Source organism: Melospiza melodia, chromosome 1, assembly GCF_035770615.1.
Source record: "Melospiza melodia melodia isolate bMelMel2 chromosome 1, bMelMel2.pri, whole genome shotgun sequence".
Lineage (NCBI taxonomy): Eukaryota > Metazoa > Chordata > Aves > Passeriformes > Passerellidae > Melospiza > Melospiza melodia.
Window position 1 is genome coordinate 96948330 of NC_086194.1, and position 16459 is coordinate 96964788.

The 16459-nt window shown below is 35.2% G+C and overlaps 1 protein-coding gene across 3 annotated transcripts in view; it reads left to right on the forward strand.

Annotated features, from left to right (window-relative positions):
• Nucleotides 1-11891, forward strand: part of CDH12 (cadherin 12) — a 532349-nt gene extending 520458 nt beyond the window's left edge. For all 3 annotated transcript variants that reach the window (XM_063162441.1, XM_063162433.1, XM_063162424.1), the window contains 3 exons: nt 613-730; nt 5030-5281; nt 8822-11891. In XM_063162441.1, coding sequence (XP_063018511.1) covers nt 613-730; nt 5030-5281; nt 8822-9318 — 867 coding nt within the window. In that variant the 3' untranslated portion in view covers nt 9319-11891. The remainder of the gene's footprint in view (nt 1-612; nt 731-5029; nt 5282-8821) is intronic.
• The last annotated feature ends 4568 nt before the right edge of the window (nt 11892-16459 follow it).

Below are 16459 nucleotides of genomic sequence, written 5' to 3' on the forward strand. Positions count from 1 at the left end.
TCAAATTTGTGATGCTTACTCTTTTGCTTTTTCTTTCCTTATTATTTATAGAAGTAGAAATTTCTGGGTTTAAAAATTATATCATGGGCAGAATTCTTCTACAAACAAAATGTCTGTGTTGGAAATACATATTGGAATTCTGTTTGTTGACTTTTATGGTCAGTTTGCAGTCTATTTTTTTTAAAATTTCTCCAATTGTATGGGCCTTAGCCACCCTTTATTGTGCATTTAATAGCTATGAGAGGAGAAAGAATCCCTTTTCTAAAGGGATTTGAAAGAGTTGTAACTGTGACAGGAGTAGTAGCAGATGAAGTGAAGCATAACCATTCAACCAAAAGCCATCAGCAGCATTTTATTATAAACAATAAATAATAAATACTGTGAATATACAGTAAATGTTTCTGATTTTTATCAGATATGTCAAAGCAAGACCTGAGTTCTCTGGTGGTTATAGAATTCAGACTTCTTGCCTCCATTTTGCAGTGTTTTAAAGGAATGACAGTAATCCAACAAGATCTCACTTGCAACACTTTTGTTTGATTTTCACTTTGCACTTCTACAAAACTGCTTCTTTTGGAAGAGTGAACTGATTCTGAATTAATCTGGTTTCAGGTGATACAGACCATCACTGCAGCAGATAAAGATTTGTCACCAGCTGGGCAAAGGTTTTCCTTCAAACTGTCATCTGAGGCTTCCAACAACCCAAACTTCACAGTCCATGACTACAGAAGTAAGTTGGTTACCCATAACTCTCTTTCAGAGCAGCAGGCTGTAGTTACAATGACAAATATGTTTACTTTCAATTGCAGTTGTGTCTGCAGAACCTAATATTTTTCTTTGACATTTCTAATTGCTAAACTATCTGGGATTTATATTAATATAAATTCAGGTCTTGCACCTTTTCTTATTTTTAGGGGCAGGAATTGTCAGAACACCAAAGGCTGAGATTTCCCTACAGGCCTTCAAAAACACTGCTACCTGTTTTATTTTCTTCCTTTTATCATTCAGTATCTCAGGAAGAATCCATATGCCAATGAAGGTATACCTTTAAACAAGGCACTATTGCTGTCTTGTTTAAATACTATGATTTTGCTAACCATTTTCAAAGTACCCAGATATTGTGCTTTCTTGAGGATATGTAATCCTGCAGAAGAGTGAGTTCTAAATATCTACAGAGCTGCTGAGGTACAACATCCTTAATAACTTGTAAATTTGTACAACTGACATCCCTGATTTTTCTTCAAATTTTTGTCATAAATGAATATCCTTTTTTCTACTTTTTAACTTGAATTCTTTTGTTAGATGGCAAAAAAAAAACCCACAATTTTTTTTCTACTGTAAGGATCTTCAAGGATGTAGTCTTGTGAACAGACACAGCTAAACCAAAACTGTAGTAAATTTTCATCACTAACTACTTTATTCAAATAAGAAAAAAAGAAGTATTTAAGCTATTAGATGATCTTTAAATTTAAATTACACTTCAAAGAAAGAACATCTAAAGCCATTCAACAAAGTTCAAAAACATTCGACTGTGCAGGTTATAAATATCACTATCTAAAAAAGTGCATAATTCTTAATTTTTTAATTGCTGTTTTCAATTTGAATTTGAGGTTACATAGTTCATAAGGTAAAGGTTCCTTTCTTGTGAATTAAGTGACCCAAGCCCTTAAAAGTGCTAGAAATGAATAATACACCAATTGAAATAATTATGAAGGCCTTTTTCCCAACCTTTTAAAAATGTATTTAAATTATGTATACGGTCCACATAAGTTTTGAAGCCATGCACTATTGACATTGTTATGTAATAGAAAACTAAAGCCAACTACATAAGGTAACCACTATTAATCCTGAAGAAACTTCAGGAAGAAATAAATTTGAAAAAACAAACTGTGCCTCTTTTCTCTTTATGTATAGCTCTCCTATGAGGCTGATACAATGAAAATGGTTTATTCTGAAACTAAATAGTGACTTTTATCTTTGTGTGTCATAGGTAGTTAAAAAGACTGAACTGGTGAGCCAAGAACTTCACTTAAGGTTTCTTAAATAGAGAATATAGTGAAACCATTCATAATATTGTAGACATGAATAATAGTATCTTATAAAACCAAAACTATGTAGATCTAACACATTTTATCAAATGGTATTCAAACAGTTTTCTTGAGACAGAGAGCTCAATGAATATGAAGGATGACTTTACAACAGATCCCTGTTCCCTTACTTCTGTTCTTGGAAGATTAGGGCATTACTTTGCTCTGGAACATATTTTAAGGCCCATATGGGTAGAACCTTCACAATTATATAGTCTTAGAACATAAATACTATGTATTTCTAAATACCTTTAATTTATTTTTTTATAAATATTTCTTTAAAGTAAGAGCTTTAACTTATTTTTTTTTCATCTCTGTTTCTTCAAATATCCTTTAACTTCAACAAGGATTATGGGTTTTTTTTTTTTGTTTTTTAAAATAATAATTACAAACTTCTGCTTTAAAAAGAAGTCTTCTCAGGTAATTTTAACAGATTTAATTCATTAAAATAATTTTTAAACTTAGTAAGTCTATACGATAATTAGAGCTTTTGTAAAAAGCATGTGAGGTTGGTGAGGAAGTTGTTCAAATATTATTAGATAATTAAATTTCCCTGTTTAAACCAGTAATGTTGACACTGAAATGATTTGGATCTCAGTAATCTGTTAATGAAGTTTCATTACTGTATAAAAACAAATGCAATATTCTGATAAAAAGTGGAAACCACCAAGATATAAAATTTTAAAAGCATTTCTTAACACTTAAAAGCAAAAAGAAAAATAAAAAAGAAGTATGCAATTTGTTACAATGTAAGGAACAAAAAAAAGCCATAAAAACCTTTTTTTTTTTTCATTATTGATGATTTGCAAAGATATTAAGAAAAAATCTGTCCAAACAAAAACCCTGTCTTGCAATTTCATCTGCCTTTTGTTGGCCAAAAAAGGTGGAGAATGGTCTGTTCTGTGCACAATTTAGAGGTGTAGTAACACAACCTTATTTTCACTGGAGAAACCTTTTAAAGACAAATTCCATTTTCTTTTAAGTTAGAAATTATGTTAGTAACAAGCAGGTACTTTGTGAAAGCAATTTTTTTCTATTTTTTGAGGACACAGTGTTGTTCACTGTAGTACAATTAGTGCTTTTACAAGTAAAGGTGGAATTTAAAATTTTTAAATATATCAAGAAGCACTAATCCCTGTGCTATTCTATACAACTGAAAATCATGGGTGGTCTGATACCTCAGCAGGTGCAACTTCAGCCGGTATTCTTGTGCTGCACCCAAGAGAAGCCAGGCCCCGAACTTCAGAATATAACTAAATGAGTTGTGGAGTGAGACAGAAGCTCAAGGTTGCCTTTCAGCAGCACTGAGACCAATCCACTGTGTTAACTGTTAATAGAAGTGATGCCCTGGCAGAGCTGGAGCTCTTCCAAAGGGAGTGCAAATGCTTTGCTTTGCTGGCCTCACTCTGCTCTCTGGAGGGCAGCTTCCATGTGGAGTACACTCCATTGCTCATGAGACAGACAGAATTTCCTTTTCTCACACATAGCCTATAAATTAATTTATTGCCAACAGATTGAAGAACCAGAAGCTATCTCAGCTTCTCTAGACTCTCCTGTGTAGAGTTCAAACACTTACCTGTGTCCATATTTTCAAAAGAACTATGAACAATTGAAAGGGGTCATAAAAGAGCAACAAAAACTGTTCAAAACCAAGGAGATAAGAGGTTTATCTGATTGATTCTTCTCAAAGGGGGATGGAAAGTCATTTAGTTGCATTGTAAGCTTTTAAAGTGATCTTCAGTGTTTCAATTAGAAGAAAAAAAAAAAGAATATGAATAATTCTAATAATAGAAATATGGAAAAAATAATAGAAATAAGATTTAACTGAATGTCTTCAAATTAGTTCCTTAACTTTTTATACAGTGCAAGTGATTATAGAGAGAAATAAAAAGCTGAAGATGGAAGCTGTTTTGATTCAAACTATTCTGAGATATTTTTTCCTTTTCAAAACTAAGTGTAACTGAACTTGACCTGTCCATGTTTGAGTTTGATGAAAAGGAGGTGTCTGAAGTATTTTTTTAAGCTATGCACCTTCTCAATGGCATCTAATCATAACATATCTAATTTTGGATATTTAGGGTTCCATCTAATTGTCCTTAATCAGAACTCCATACCAGTATTTGAGTGTGAAATTCAGCACCCTTAATCCTTTTACCTTGTATCAAACCTCTGAGGCATGAAAACCATCATGTGACATCTTGTAAAAAATATAATTAAAAATATATGTGAGATGGAAAAATGGTAATTGCAGCAGTTTACTTTCATTTAGTTCTGTCATCTCATTAATTCCCTGTCAAATTAATTTTAGTTTTGTTTTTAATGTATATATTTTCATCTTTACATCAATTGCTTGCTACTTCGATTCAGAAAAGCATCAATAACTGACTGTGAAGCAACAACAAAGTCTAGAAGTGGATTAATTGATGGAAACTGTACTGAATTTTTAGTACTCAGTTAATTTCTCTAGTTATTTTTAATGGGGAAGGAAGGCTAAAATGATTGCATATTGTCCAGGTGTATTTTTTTGTATTTTTAGGGAAATTAAGTTGTTGACTCAGACATGATTCTAAATTCATACCAAATCAAAATCCTTTGGACCACAGGCTTAGAATATAAGGAGATCAGGTGAAAAAACTGAAAAGTCTTCAGAAGCACGCTTTTAATGTTTTGTTTGGGTTTTTTTAAATTATTTTTGTCTTCTTTGAAATTTCAGCTGTTAAAAGCTTTACAAGAAAAGGAAAATTGTTCCAGGCTCTGAAAAAAATAACTGTACCAGTCAGAATAAAATGACTTCTGTAATGGCAAAGCAAGGCAATTATGTAATGCTTGTAATCCACCAAGGTTCAAATATGAAATACCAGCCTATTACTGAAGGTGATATAGGCTAAAATATGGAGTGAAGTACGCAATAAAACCCTGCTAATGACTGTCATGTTTTACAGACAACACAGCTGGGATTGAAACCAGGAGAAATGGCTACAGCAGAAGGCAGCAAGAGCTGTACTTTCTTCCGATAGTAATTGAAGACAGCAGTTACCCTGTCCAGAGCAGCACAAACACTCTGACCATCCGTGTTTGCAGATGTGATTCTGATGGCACCATCCAGTCCTGCAATGTGGAAGCAATCTTCTTACCAGTCGGCCTCAGCACAGGAGCTTTGATTGCAATCTTGTTGTGTATTGTTATACTTCTAGGTTAGTTCTCGTGAAACCCTGCAAAGTGCTTTACTGTGATTATTCACTAGCTTCCCCTAGTTTTTAACAAAAGCCATAGAAAATGAGCGGCAGTTTATTTCTAGAAGAATACCCCAAAACACTGCTCATGACCATGAATCTGCTAATCCATGCTATATCACTTATTACATTAGTTTTCAGAGGAACCCAAATCATAATTTTTTCTCTGAAATTATTTTCAATATCTTTATTAAAAGATCCATTTTTTAGAATATTACTGAGGTAGACAAGTCCTACTGACAGTAACAGCAGTAAGAACATAGTAAGAGCTTTTATTTAATTCTTCATGCTCACTTAAGCAAAAGGAGAATGAAAAAATGGAAGAGGAGAAAGCAATTGTAACAGACTGTTACTGGCCACATCTATTTAAAGCTTCACAGGAAGCTTTTTGATTTTAGGCAGGCATTGATTTCATAAGGTGGCGTTATTGTTTGTTCTAACTTATATTTATGTACTGTCTTATTAACAGCCTATCCAAAGTGCATCTTACTTGGAATATAGCCTGAAGCAACTGCTAATGAAATAAAATCAACTTTAAAGCTTATACAGGCACCATGTGGGCTTCAGAAATCGGACTCAGTCTTACCGATGTTGGCCTATGCCTTGTTTTGATACTAATGGCTTCCAAGGTCACGTGATAGTCTAATGTATACCCAAAAATAGATCCTGACACAGAATATATAACATGTGAATACCTCATTACATTTGGATGATGTAGGTGCCACTTAAGTAAATTACTAAAGACTCAGGGTTGCATAAATAGCTTCTGAGTAATAGTGGGTATAAGTCAGGATTTCTGCTCGGTGTCAAAAAGTAATGTTGTGAAAAAAAATATTATTTCAAATCAGAACAAGAATGGCAAATGATCACTCTTCCCATGGAGTAGCAATTAAATTCACAAATATACTCATTCTGAAGAATTTAAAACAAAACCAAAAACTAAGTAAACCAAATAACTTATGTGACTATTTTGAAGCAAGAAGAATGCTGTCTCCTTTGACACAATTCCAGTTAGAGCAGGGTGAATACCCCACAACATCTCTTTGCAACACATTCTACTGCTTGACATCCTGGTGATAAAGAAACTTTTTATTTCTAACATTTTAATGGACTTTTCCACATTTCATTTTGTGCCCATTGCCTCTTCTCATGTGACAGGACACCCCTCAGAAAAGCCTGGCTCTGTTTACTTCCATCCATCAGGTTATGCACATTGGTAAGATCCCTCTGTGCCTTCTCCAAAAGGAGCAGACCTGGCTTTCTTAGTCTCTGCTTGTGTGGCAGATGGTCCCATCCTTTAGTCATCTTTGTGGGCCTAAATTGGCCTCACTTCAGGGAGTCCATGTCCATCTTTTAGTGAGGAGCCCAGAACTGGGCCCGGAACTCCAACCCTGCATAAGCAGAGGCGAGCAGAGGGCAATGACCATCTCTTAGACTTGCTAGCAGTGTTTCTCCTAATGCAGTCCCAAATGCTGTTGATCTTCTTTGATAGAAGGGCATGTTGATGGCTCATGGTGAGCTTGTTGTCCACCAGGATTGCAGGGCCTCATCCATCAAGTTGCTTTCTGGTCAGCTGGCCAACAACATCTTCAGTAGGCAATTACTCCTCTCTGTGTGTGGGACTTGGAATTTCTATTTGTTGAACATCATCGAGTTCCTTTTGGCCCACTCCCTCAGCCTGATGAGATCCCTTTGAACAGTGGCAAAACCACTCTTTTTTATTGCCTGAAAATTTGCTGAGGGTGCACTCAATCCCACCATCCAGGCTATTTATGAAAGTATCAAACAAAAGCAGTCTCAGTACCAAATCCTGTGGTACTTTATTAGAGACTGGCCTCAATCTGTTCTTTGAAATATTGTTCACAACCTTTACAGTCTGGCAGTTTGGCAGCTTTGCAATCCACCTCATCATCTGCTTGGATAGTCCTCACTTTCAGGTTTTCTGAGAAGATTGTTATGAAAGAAAATATCAAAAGCTTTGCTAGAGTTAGGATAATATTATTGCACTTTTCTCCCTTCATCAACTAGTCACCTTATTGTAGAAGGCCATCAAGTGAGTTAAGCACAATTTCATCTTCATAAATCCATCCCTGTTACTCTTATGCCCCTTCTTAGTTTCCAGAATTATTTTCTCCATAATTTTCCTAAAAATCAAGGTGAGACTGGCTGCTCTAGTTCCCTAACTCATTCTACTTGCCCTACTTGAAGACAGGAGGGACACTTGCTGCAGTTGTCAGAAACCTTTCCCAGTCACCATGACCTTTCAGAAATTATCACAAATAGCCTCACAACGATAGCAGCCACCTTCCTCATCATTCATATCTGTATCTCACCATATTCCATGCTCTTGTGCTTCCAGTTTGTTCAAGTATTTTCTGACCTGATCCTCTTCCACCAAGGATTAGGTCTTCTTTCTTCCTTCTGGTCTCAGAGACATGAAATAACTGAAGGAGAACTTTACAAAAAAAAAGACAGTCAAAGAAGTTGCTGGCTAGGTTGGCCTTTTCCATGTCATTTGGCAACAGCTCCCCTGCCCCATTCAGCAATGGGCCCACCTTTACCTTTCTACCCTTTCTTTCTGTCTTACTTGTACTAGCCCTTCTTGCGGCCTTTTGTGTCCCTCCTGAGACAGCACCATGTGGGCTTTGTCTTTCCTTACCTCATTCCTGCGTGTTCAGACTAGCACTGCATATTCCTCCTGGCTCACCTGGAGGACTAGCACTGCATATTCCTCCTGTCGCTGTTTTCAACTCTTAGATGCCTCTTTTTTATCACTGAGTTTAAATAAGAGGTTCTTATTCATCAATGCAGGCTTTCTGCTGCCTTTTCTTGATTTCCTGCTCCTCAGTTTGGATCATTATTGAGTTTGGAGGACATGGTACTTGAAAACCAACCAGCTCTCCTAGACCCTTCTTCTTCCCAGAACCTTATAACAAGTAATTTTTTGAAGCAGATCCCTGAAGAGCTGAAGTGTACTGTATAAAAAGATACAGTAGGATTTTTTTTCTGTATTCCAAAAGTTCAAAATTTGAAATTATTCAAATTATTTATTATTCAAAATTCAATTTCTTTTTTCTGTAATACTCTTTGGGTTGGAGTTTTGGTTTAGTTTTTTATTCTTGTCTTCAAAGTGCAAATTTAGGGTTCTTTTCTCTATTTTTCTATGCAAAATATTTTTTTTTAGTATTTTTAAATGTCTCTCTGAACTAAAAACCTGAACTCCTTTTCAATTCAATTAGTTTGTAGAGCAGGCCAGCAGGAAACTTATTTGATACTTCCTCCAGCAATTCCTCCAGTACAGCAATCACTTAGGAAAGTTAGATTCGTATGTCAAAGAGCATATAATTTTTCATTGGCTACAGCACTGCTAAGCACTGCTCTTTTCTAAGGACAAAAGTCCCTTTGATTGCTTGTGGCTTTCAAAGAAAGATATAACGATGTGTCGTCAGACTATCAAATTATTTCTCTGCATGTCTTAACTTCAGTTGTCTCTCATTACAGTTATTGTAGTACTGTATGTAGCACTACGGAGGCAGAAGAAGAAAGACACCCTGATGACCTCTAAAGAAGACATCAGAGATAATGTTATCCATTATGATGATGAAGGAGGTGGAGAAGAGGACACCCAGGCTTTTGACATAGGTGCCCTGAGGAATCCCAAAGTGATAGAAGATAATAAAATGCGCAGGGACATAAAACCAGACACCTTGCGTTTTACGCGCCACAGACCACCAGCAGAAGATAACACAGACATAAGAGATTTCATTAATCAAAGGCTGCAGGAAAATGATGTAGATCCATCTGCACCCCCTTATGACTCCTTGGCAACGTATGCTTATGAAGGAAATGGATCTGTTGCAGAGTCTCTCAGCTCTATAGACTCCCTCACAACAGAGGCAGATCAGGATTATGACTATCTGAGTGATTGGGGACCTCGCTTTAAGATCTTGGCAGATATGTTTGGAGAAGAAAGTTATAACCCTGACAAAGTCACTTAAGTACAACTACAACAGTGAAACAAAAAGAAAAGCAAATCAACAGCAAAATTAAAAGATAAACCTAAGCTTTATATAAGACACAATTACTTTGATTATAAAAGACAGCAATTGTTTCCAGCAAGTTACTACATTTATCATACCGTCAGCTTTGGTTTGATTTGAGAAAGAATGATAAATCCTGTAATATACACAGGTTTTTGTTGTTGTTATTTTGTTACTCTGGAATTACACTGAGACAAGCTCAGGCCTACAAGGTGCAGTTTACTGACCTGACTTAGAAAGAAGGTAGCTTTCTGGCATCATGGTGGAAGAGTGGTAGCTTTTTCGTAATTCCACTAAAGTGCCTATTGAAACTTTTATCATTTAAGTGGTAAGCTGTCTGCTGTGATGGTGTTACAAAACTGAATGGTAAATCAAACATGAACTTTAAGACAAGAAGCAATAGCAACATGCTGACTTCTTTTAGAAAAAAATGGAGATCACTTCCTGGAGTATCTAATGACTAGAACTGTGGGGGAGGAGGGGGGTGTGTACATTGTGTTTGGGGGTTATGTTTGTTGTTTTTTTTAAAAAAAAACCAATATGTCAAGACATCATATTTCCTCTTCCAAAGTTACACTGAGAATTTAAATTTAAAATGCTATTGCTCACTTTGAAGATGTAAAGCCCAAATTAAAAAGGAAAAGATCTTAACTTACATTGGTGAATATTTAAAATGTTCATACGAATACTACATTTTTCCAAAATAATAAAAGGATGAAAGCAGCTATTCCTTGATGTGAAGGAAATTTCCCTTGTCTCTCCCGCTTCTTTTGAAATGAGACTATTATTAGAACATAACAATGGAGAGGGTTTTTAAAGATTATTACTGTATTTTCAGTACAAAGACACCTCTTCCATTATAAGTATCACTAAAGAAATACATGTAAATAACTCCACACCACTCTTCTTTGCATTTAGATTGTTACTCTGTAGTCACCATAAGCATATATATTATAAATATAGCTATTTTTCCATTGATGATCTGCTACAGTTCAGCATATTTCCATATTTAACTGCCACACCCACAGGAAACATTTGAGAAAAACTTTTGAGGTTGGACATTTTCTTAATTTTGTTCTTGACAAAATTTAAACAGAAGCAGAATAAATATATAAACCAGCACTTTTGTTTACTCTTTATGTACATACACATGCCTAAATGTAGCTGTGCAGATGGCAGAAGTTCAGATATGCACAAGGCATTATGTCCTGGAAAATGTCTTGCAAAACTATTTTATGTAACTTTTTTCTGATGATCTAAGGCATAGACATTTTGTAAGACAATGGTTTATGGCTCCCAAAGTGCATATATCCTTTTATTCTCCTCCCAAAGTCTCTGCAGTGCTATACAATCTGTTTGAGCTCTACTCATGATTAATGGCACTGCCAAGGTCAGCCTGAGTCTCTCTTGAACCAGAAGTCTTTTGTTCACCTCAGGTCTATAGCTTACCTTTTGTACAGCTAAAGAATTAATAACTATCAGATATATTTAGCTCACACATCTGATATTAATGTGCGTAAGTTTCCCTTTACCCTCTGGGGGAAATGTAAATGTATTTCAACATTATATAACTTAATCTCTCAATAAGACTTGGAAACACATTATAGATGAGTTTTGGATCATTCAGTACAATTGGACAGGGCTGCATCAAAAGCACAATTGGCATAGCTTCTACCAGCAGTGTGCTGAGGAAGAGACACAGCCAATGGCAACAAGGAAACGTGGTCTTTATTGTTTTCAGGAAAGTTATCCTACATTTCCTAAAGACAGACGAAATCAATAAAAGCTCTCTCCTTACGGGTCAGGAAAGCAGAGGAAGTGATGGAGCTCATTTGACAGCACAGAAGTTTTCATGTTGAAGATTGTTTTAAATTTTCACACATCTTGACAGTACATCAAAACCAACTTGATGCTGCACAATGGGCCTAAAACAGAACACTGGATAAAAGAAGAAATATTTATATTTTCTACTACTCACAACTGAGACTTGATTCATACAAGAGTCACAACTAATGAGCAAAGCTTCCTCATGTAGCATGTGCATGGCAATGCTTCCTACCCTCTTGTCACAACTAAAACATACCTTTGACTCTGATCATTTCCAGATGTGCAGTCTGAAAATGCACATCTGTAGCCAAACTCTAGCCAAGCCCTGCTCTTAGCAACTGTGTTTGTCCTTTGCATGCCTTTCACTAGAAAAATCACCACAAGTGAGGGCAGTGTTTGACTTTTTTGACACCATGAGGCATGTTTGGTCCTGAGGAAATTCTCTGTATTTGTAGCTCATACTGGCTGAACATTAGTTATCTTGAATAGGCAGGCATTTGTTTCTAAGTTGGACAGTCTATATGCAAGCCTGACTTCCAAAATGGGTAGACAGAAAACATAATCTTCAACATGCTGCTACACACAATCTGTATGTGACAGTGGGTGGCTGTATGTTAAATCAATACCAAAATTTAATATCAAGTGAATATTTTTTACATTTAGCTATTTGTAGCTGAGATGTTGCTATCACATACTTAATACACATCCAGGAAGATTTTAGAAAAAAAAATTGTAATTACTTACAAGAGTGCCTTTAAAATAAATAAATAAAATATTTGAAGAACATTTTTGAAGAGTGTTCAAAAACTTTTAGCATACTAGGGGTATTTTTCGTAAGCAATTCTGTAGAACTAATTAAATGAATTGCTTTTTATTTATTCATAACCTAGGATTGAGGAAATTTGTGTTTAATACCATGTTCTTTCTCTCCCTTTCTAGAAGATATTCGTCAGGTTTTTAACATCTTATTTTTTAAATGATAATTAAAGAAATATGAAATTTACAGGAATTAAAATATGTCAAGGCATCTGAGATGATATGAAGTCAGTAGAATTAGGGAGCCCCACTGCACGTGTAAATTGTATTAGTTAATTTCTTCTGGTTTTACACACTATGTCTTAAAACATACCTTGCAGAGTCAAGATGTTTAAGTGGATGTCTCTCTTTCCGTCAAAACCGCAAAAACTATCAGAATGTCAAGAAGCTAAGAAAATGTACAAAAGGCACAGAATTCAGAGACTGTTTTTGTTTTAATTTCCAAAAATAGGGTACTATTGCATACACATTTAACATCGTCTCATATGTCCCAACAGTGCATCCCCTGCAAATCACAACATTCTGTAAAACACTTTCTGCATATGAAGTAATTTAAATACTTCACTGGCACAAAAAAAAAATCCATTTTTTAGGTCAAATATTGATGACATACACTATTGGTGCTGAAATAAAGCATTCAGCTAAGAGTGGAAGTATCTAAGGAAAGCCAACTATTAAACTTAAATCATAGACGTACAAAATTGAAGACAAATGTGTAACACAACATCTGAAAGGAATTTCAGGGAAGAAGGAAAAAAAATCTTCCCTGCTCTCTCAAGAAAACTGAAAATGTCAATACTTAGGGAAGTTCATACAATTTCTCTGTGGAGTCAGAATATAAAAATTTATTGAGATTTGGGTTTAAGACCTCTACCACACAAATCTGAAATTACTGCTATTCTTGTAACACAGATCTGCAGAAATGACTGAGTCAAAGAAAAAGGATTGGGAAAGCAATGGCAGTAGATTATGTCTCCTGCACAAAGATATGGTTGAATATTTTATACTTTAATTATTTTTACTTATCTTATATATTGGCTAAATTTCACTGTTAGAAATACAATCACATATAGTACAGATTTACTCTAGGTTTTGGAAATGGAGTTCATTATAAAGCAAAGACCAATAAATGACTCAATAGTTTACTAATAATATTGTTCTAGAGATTGCCTTCAAAATATTCTTGCCTTGACAATAAGATTTCCATATCCTTATTTGATACTGCTAAAAATTTGGTTCTGTAGATGATATATTCATACTAGGTTTACCTCCATTATTGATATGAGAGTTAAGACTGTGTTGCTATGGAATAACAGATCTCTACTGAATGAATACAGGAATAAAAGGTAATAATTTGCTGGGTTAAAGGCATATAATATTACATTAGTGACTGTATTTTACTTGTTGAGATTTGGGGTTGTACTGTTTTTGCAGTTATATTATTACTTTTATTACTATGAATGTTATTAGCATAGACATTCAAATCCTGTGTGTATAAAAACATATTTGAGCTTTGAAAAAGTTAATGAAAGCAAATAATGAAATGACCCCCAATAACAACCCTACTGAGGTGACATTTAAGTGTGAATGAAAATCAAATTTTATATTACACTCATTCACAACCTTTTTGTAATGGAAAATCTATAATAACCTGAATCCTTTTCTGTTTTTATTTAAATCAAGTATCAGATAAGTAGTCAGAAGACCAGCAGCCATTGCTATTTTGAGCAAAACTAAGAAAATTACCTGGAGCTTTTTGGTGGGACTTTGGAATGTTTTTTAACCTATTTATTTAATTAATAGGCTTCTTTTATTCAACTTTATTTTCCAACTAAAATTCTCAGGTTGTTTTTTTTTTTTATCTTACTTTCATGCCTGTTTTTCCAATTAAGTTGCTTCCCAGGACTCAGGGAAATCTTGTTAATGTGTATAAATACCTGACAGATGGAAGTAAACAAGGTGGAGCAAGGTATTCCTACTGGTGCCCAGTGACAGGACAAGTGTTAATGAACTTAAATTGAAATGCATGAAATTCCATTAAAACGCGAGAAAGAGGTTGCTTTTATTGTCAGGCGGTTAAACAGTTGATCATGTTGCTTAGAGAAGTTTTCAGGTATCCAGCCTTGGAGATCTTCTTCAAAACCCAACTGGATTTTTTCCTGAGAGACCTGCTGTAATTGACCCTGCTATAGGCAGGGAGGCTGGACTAGATAATCTCCAGAGGTATCTTCCAGCCTCATCCATTTTTGACTTGTGATAAAATCACACTTGGACTCCTCAGCTCGAGTAAGCTCAATAGCACTTGGTGCCTAACTACGTAAGCAGAGTAGAACATAGAATGACACAATGGTTGGTGTTGCAAAGGGACCATAAAGATCTTAGTTCCAGCCCCTGACATGGGCAGGGACACCTCCCACTAGATAAGGTTTCTCAAAGCTCCATCCATAGTAACTATGATTTGTTTCAGTGAGACAGCTGAGGCAGGAGTGAAGAAATAGAGTAGCAATCTGTACAGTTACTAGCAATGAGGATAGGGTGGAGAGGGATAAATTACTTACTGCAATTTCCAGTACAAGATGTGAGGGGTATCACATGAAACAAGTAGATGTAAGGGTGAAATTTAAAAAAAAAACAGATGTGGTTCTTCATGTAATGACTAGCTGAGTCATGGAGGCTCAGAGTTTAGACAGGTTGAAAAAGAGGCTTGACAAAAATCCTGAAAAACTGATAGTTTGTGGGTTACTTAATACACAGGAATCATATCTGGCTGAGTGTCTTCTTGAATGGCATCTGGTAAGTCATATAACATGGTTGGTTTCTTGGTGTTTTGCGGGGATCTCAGCTTCTGCCAGTGCTGGGTAAAGTTTACTACCCAAGTTTGACTAACTTATTTTCCTATTATGATTTTGTTGTAAATTTACTTGATCTTAATATCAACATTCCTTCAGTTTTAATTTTCCAGATCACATAGATAAAAAGTTTTTTCCTATTTATTACATACCATATGCTTATATGCATGTATATTTTGTTATTTGCCTCAGATTTTAACCATTGTAATTTATGTATTTCCTTCAATACTGCACACCTTACATAGACCTTACCCTTTTCTGTCTTTAACAGGGACACTAACACTGCTGTTAGGGCTGATGACACAGTTTGGCTTAGTCTATATTAAAAAAAAAAAAACACAAAAAAACCACAAAAAAAAACCCCATTGCTGCATAAAGGAGATAACCTCTACAATACCTGTCCTCTTTTGCATGTGTTTCATTTGTTAGCTGTCTTGAATACATCCCTGTGTTCCAAGAACACCTGAAAAAGAGAGAGGAAAATGAAGTGACTGACTAGAAATGGGGCCAGTATTAGTCCACTATTCTAGAAGGCAGACTACTGCTCTTCTGCTATGTGTTGTAATGTTAGAAGTGATTTATTGATTTCAAATGTTGAATACTCTGCATTTACACTCAAATGTATGTTTTTCTACTGTATGCCTCCATAAAAAAGGACAATTCAAGAAGCATACACAAAAAGGTGTATGGTGAGGAAATGTAATCAAATTAGGAGGGGTCACAAATAAATATGCCTTGAAATCTTGTCTTATATTATTTGGTCATATGACTGCAGTAAATAGTTATATTTTTAATTTTGTCCTTGGAGTTCATTTTGTCAGAGCAGTAAGTGAGGTCAGAGGATACATTTAATATTATTCGAATGCTCCCATTGCCTTCAGCCCCTGCTGCTTTAGGTTGTTTGGGTTACTTTGAAATTGCATCTTTATCCCCCTGTGTCTTCATTACGTTCCCAGTTGTGTGTCTTGCTGCATAAATGACTACAGCTGAAGCTTCACACTAGAAGCATCTGACGAAAAAGTATAGGATGCAGGAGGACAGGTGTAGAACTGTAGTTTGGGTTTGCATAAGATGTTTCAGAATGAACAAACATCAAATTAATGTTCTGCCAACTTACATAGGCAAAAATCAGACAATGAGTGTGGAAAAGAAAAAAACTAACTGCAATAACAAAACCTGTGGAGGATTTTCTCCTGTTCTACCTCAGTATGTAAAAACACATTCTCTCTGTTAAGGGATGGAGATACAAAGAGTAGAAGATGAAACACTCTAGAGTTGTTATGTCCTCCTTTTCTTATGGCTATTTGTATTTAGTATCCTTTTGTATCTATAAATAAGAAGCTAACATTTCTTAGCTCAATTGTGTTTTTAGTCTTAAATTAAGAAAAATATATTCTATGAAATGAAGGGGAATTTGTCAGTGACAAATGAACCAGAAATGCTTCAAATACAGTAAAGCAAGATATTAATCTTCATTTCATAAAAGGTGAAATTTGAGCACAAAAATTCAGTTCATCTTTTTCAGGTTTGAAGAATTTAACTCACCAATGAATAGTTATTGCTTCTAGGAATGCTGTCCCACAGTTGGTAAGTGCTACATTTTTCTT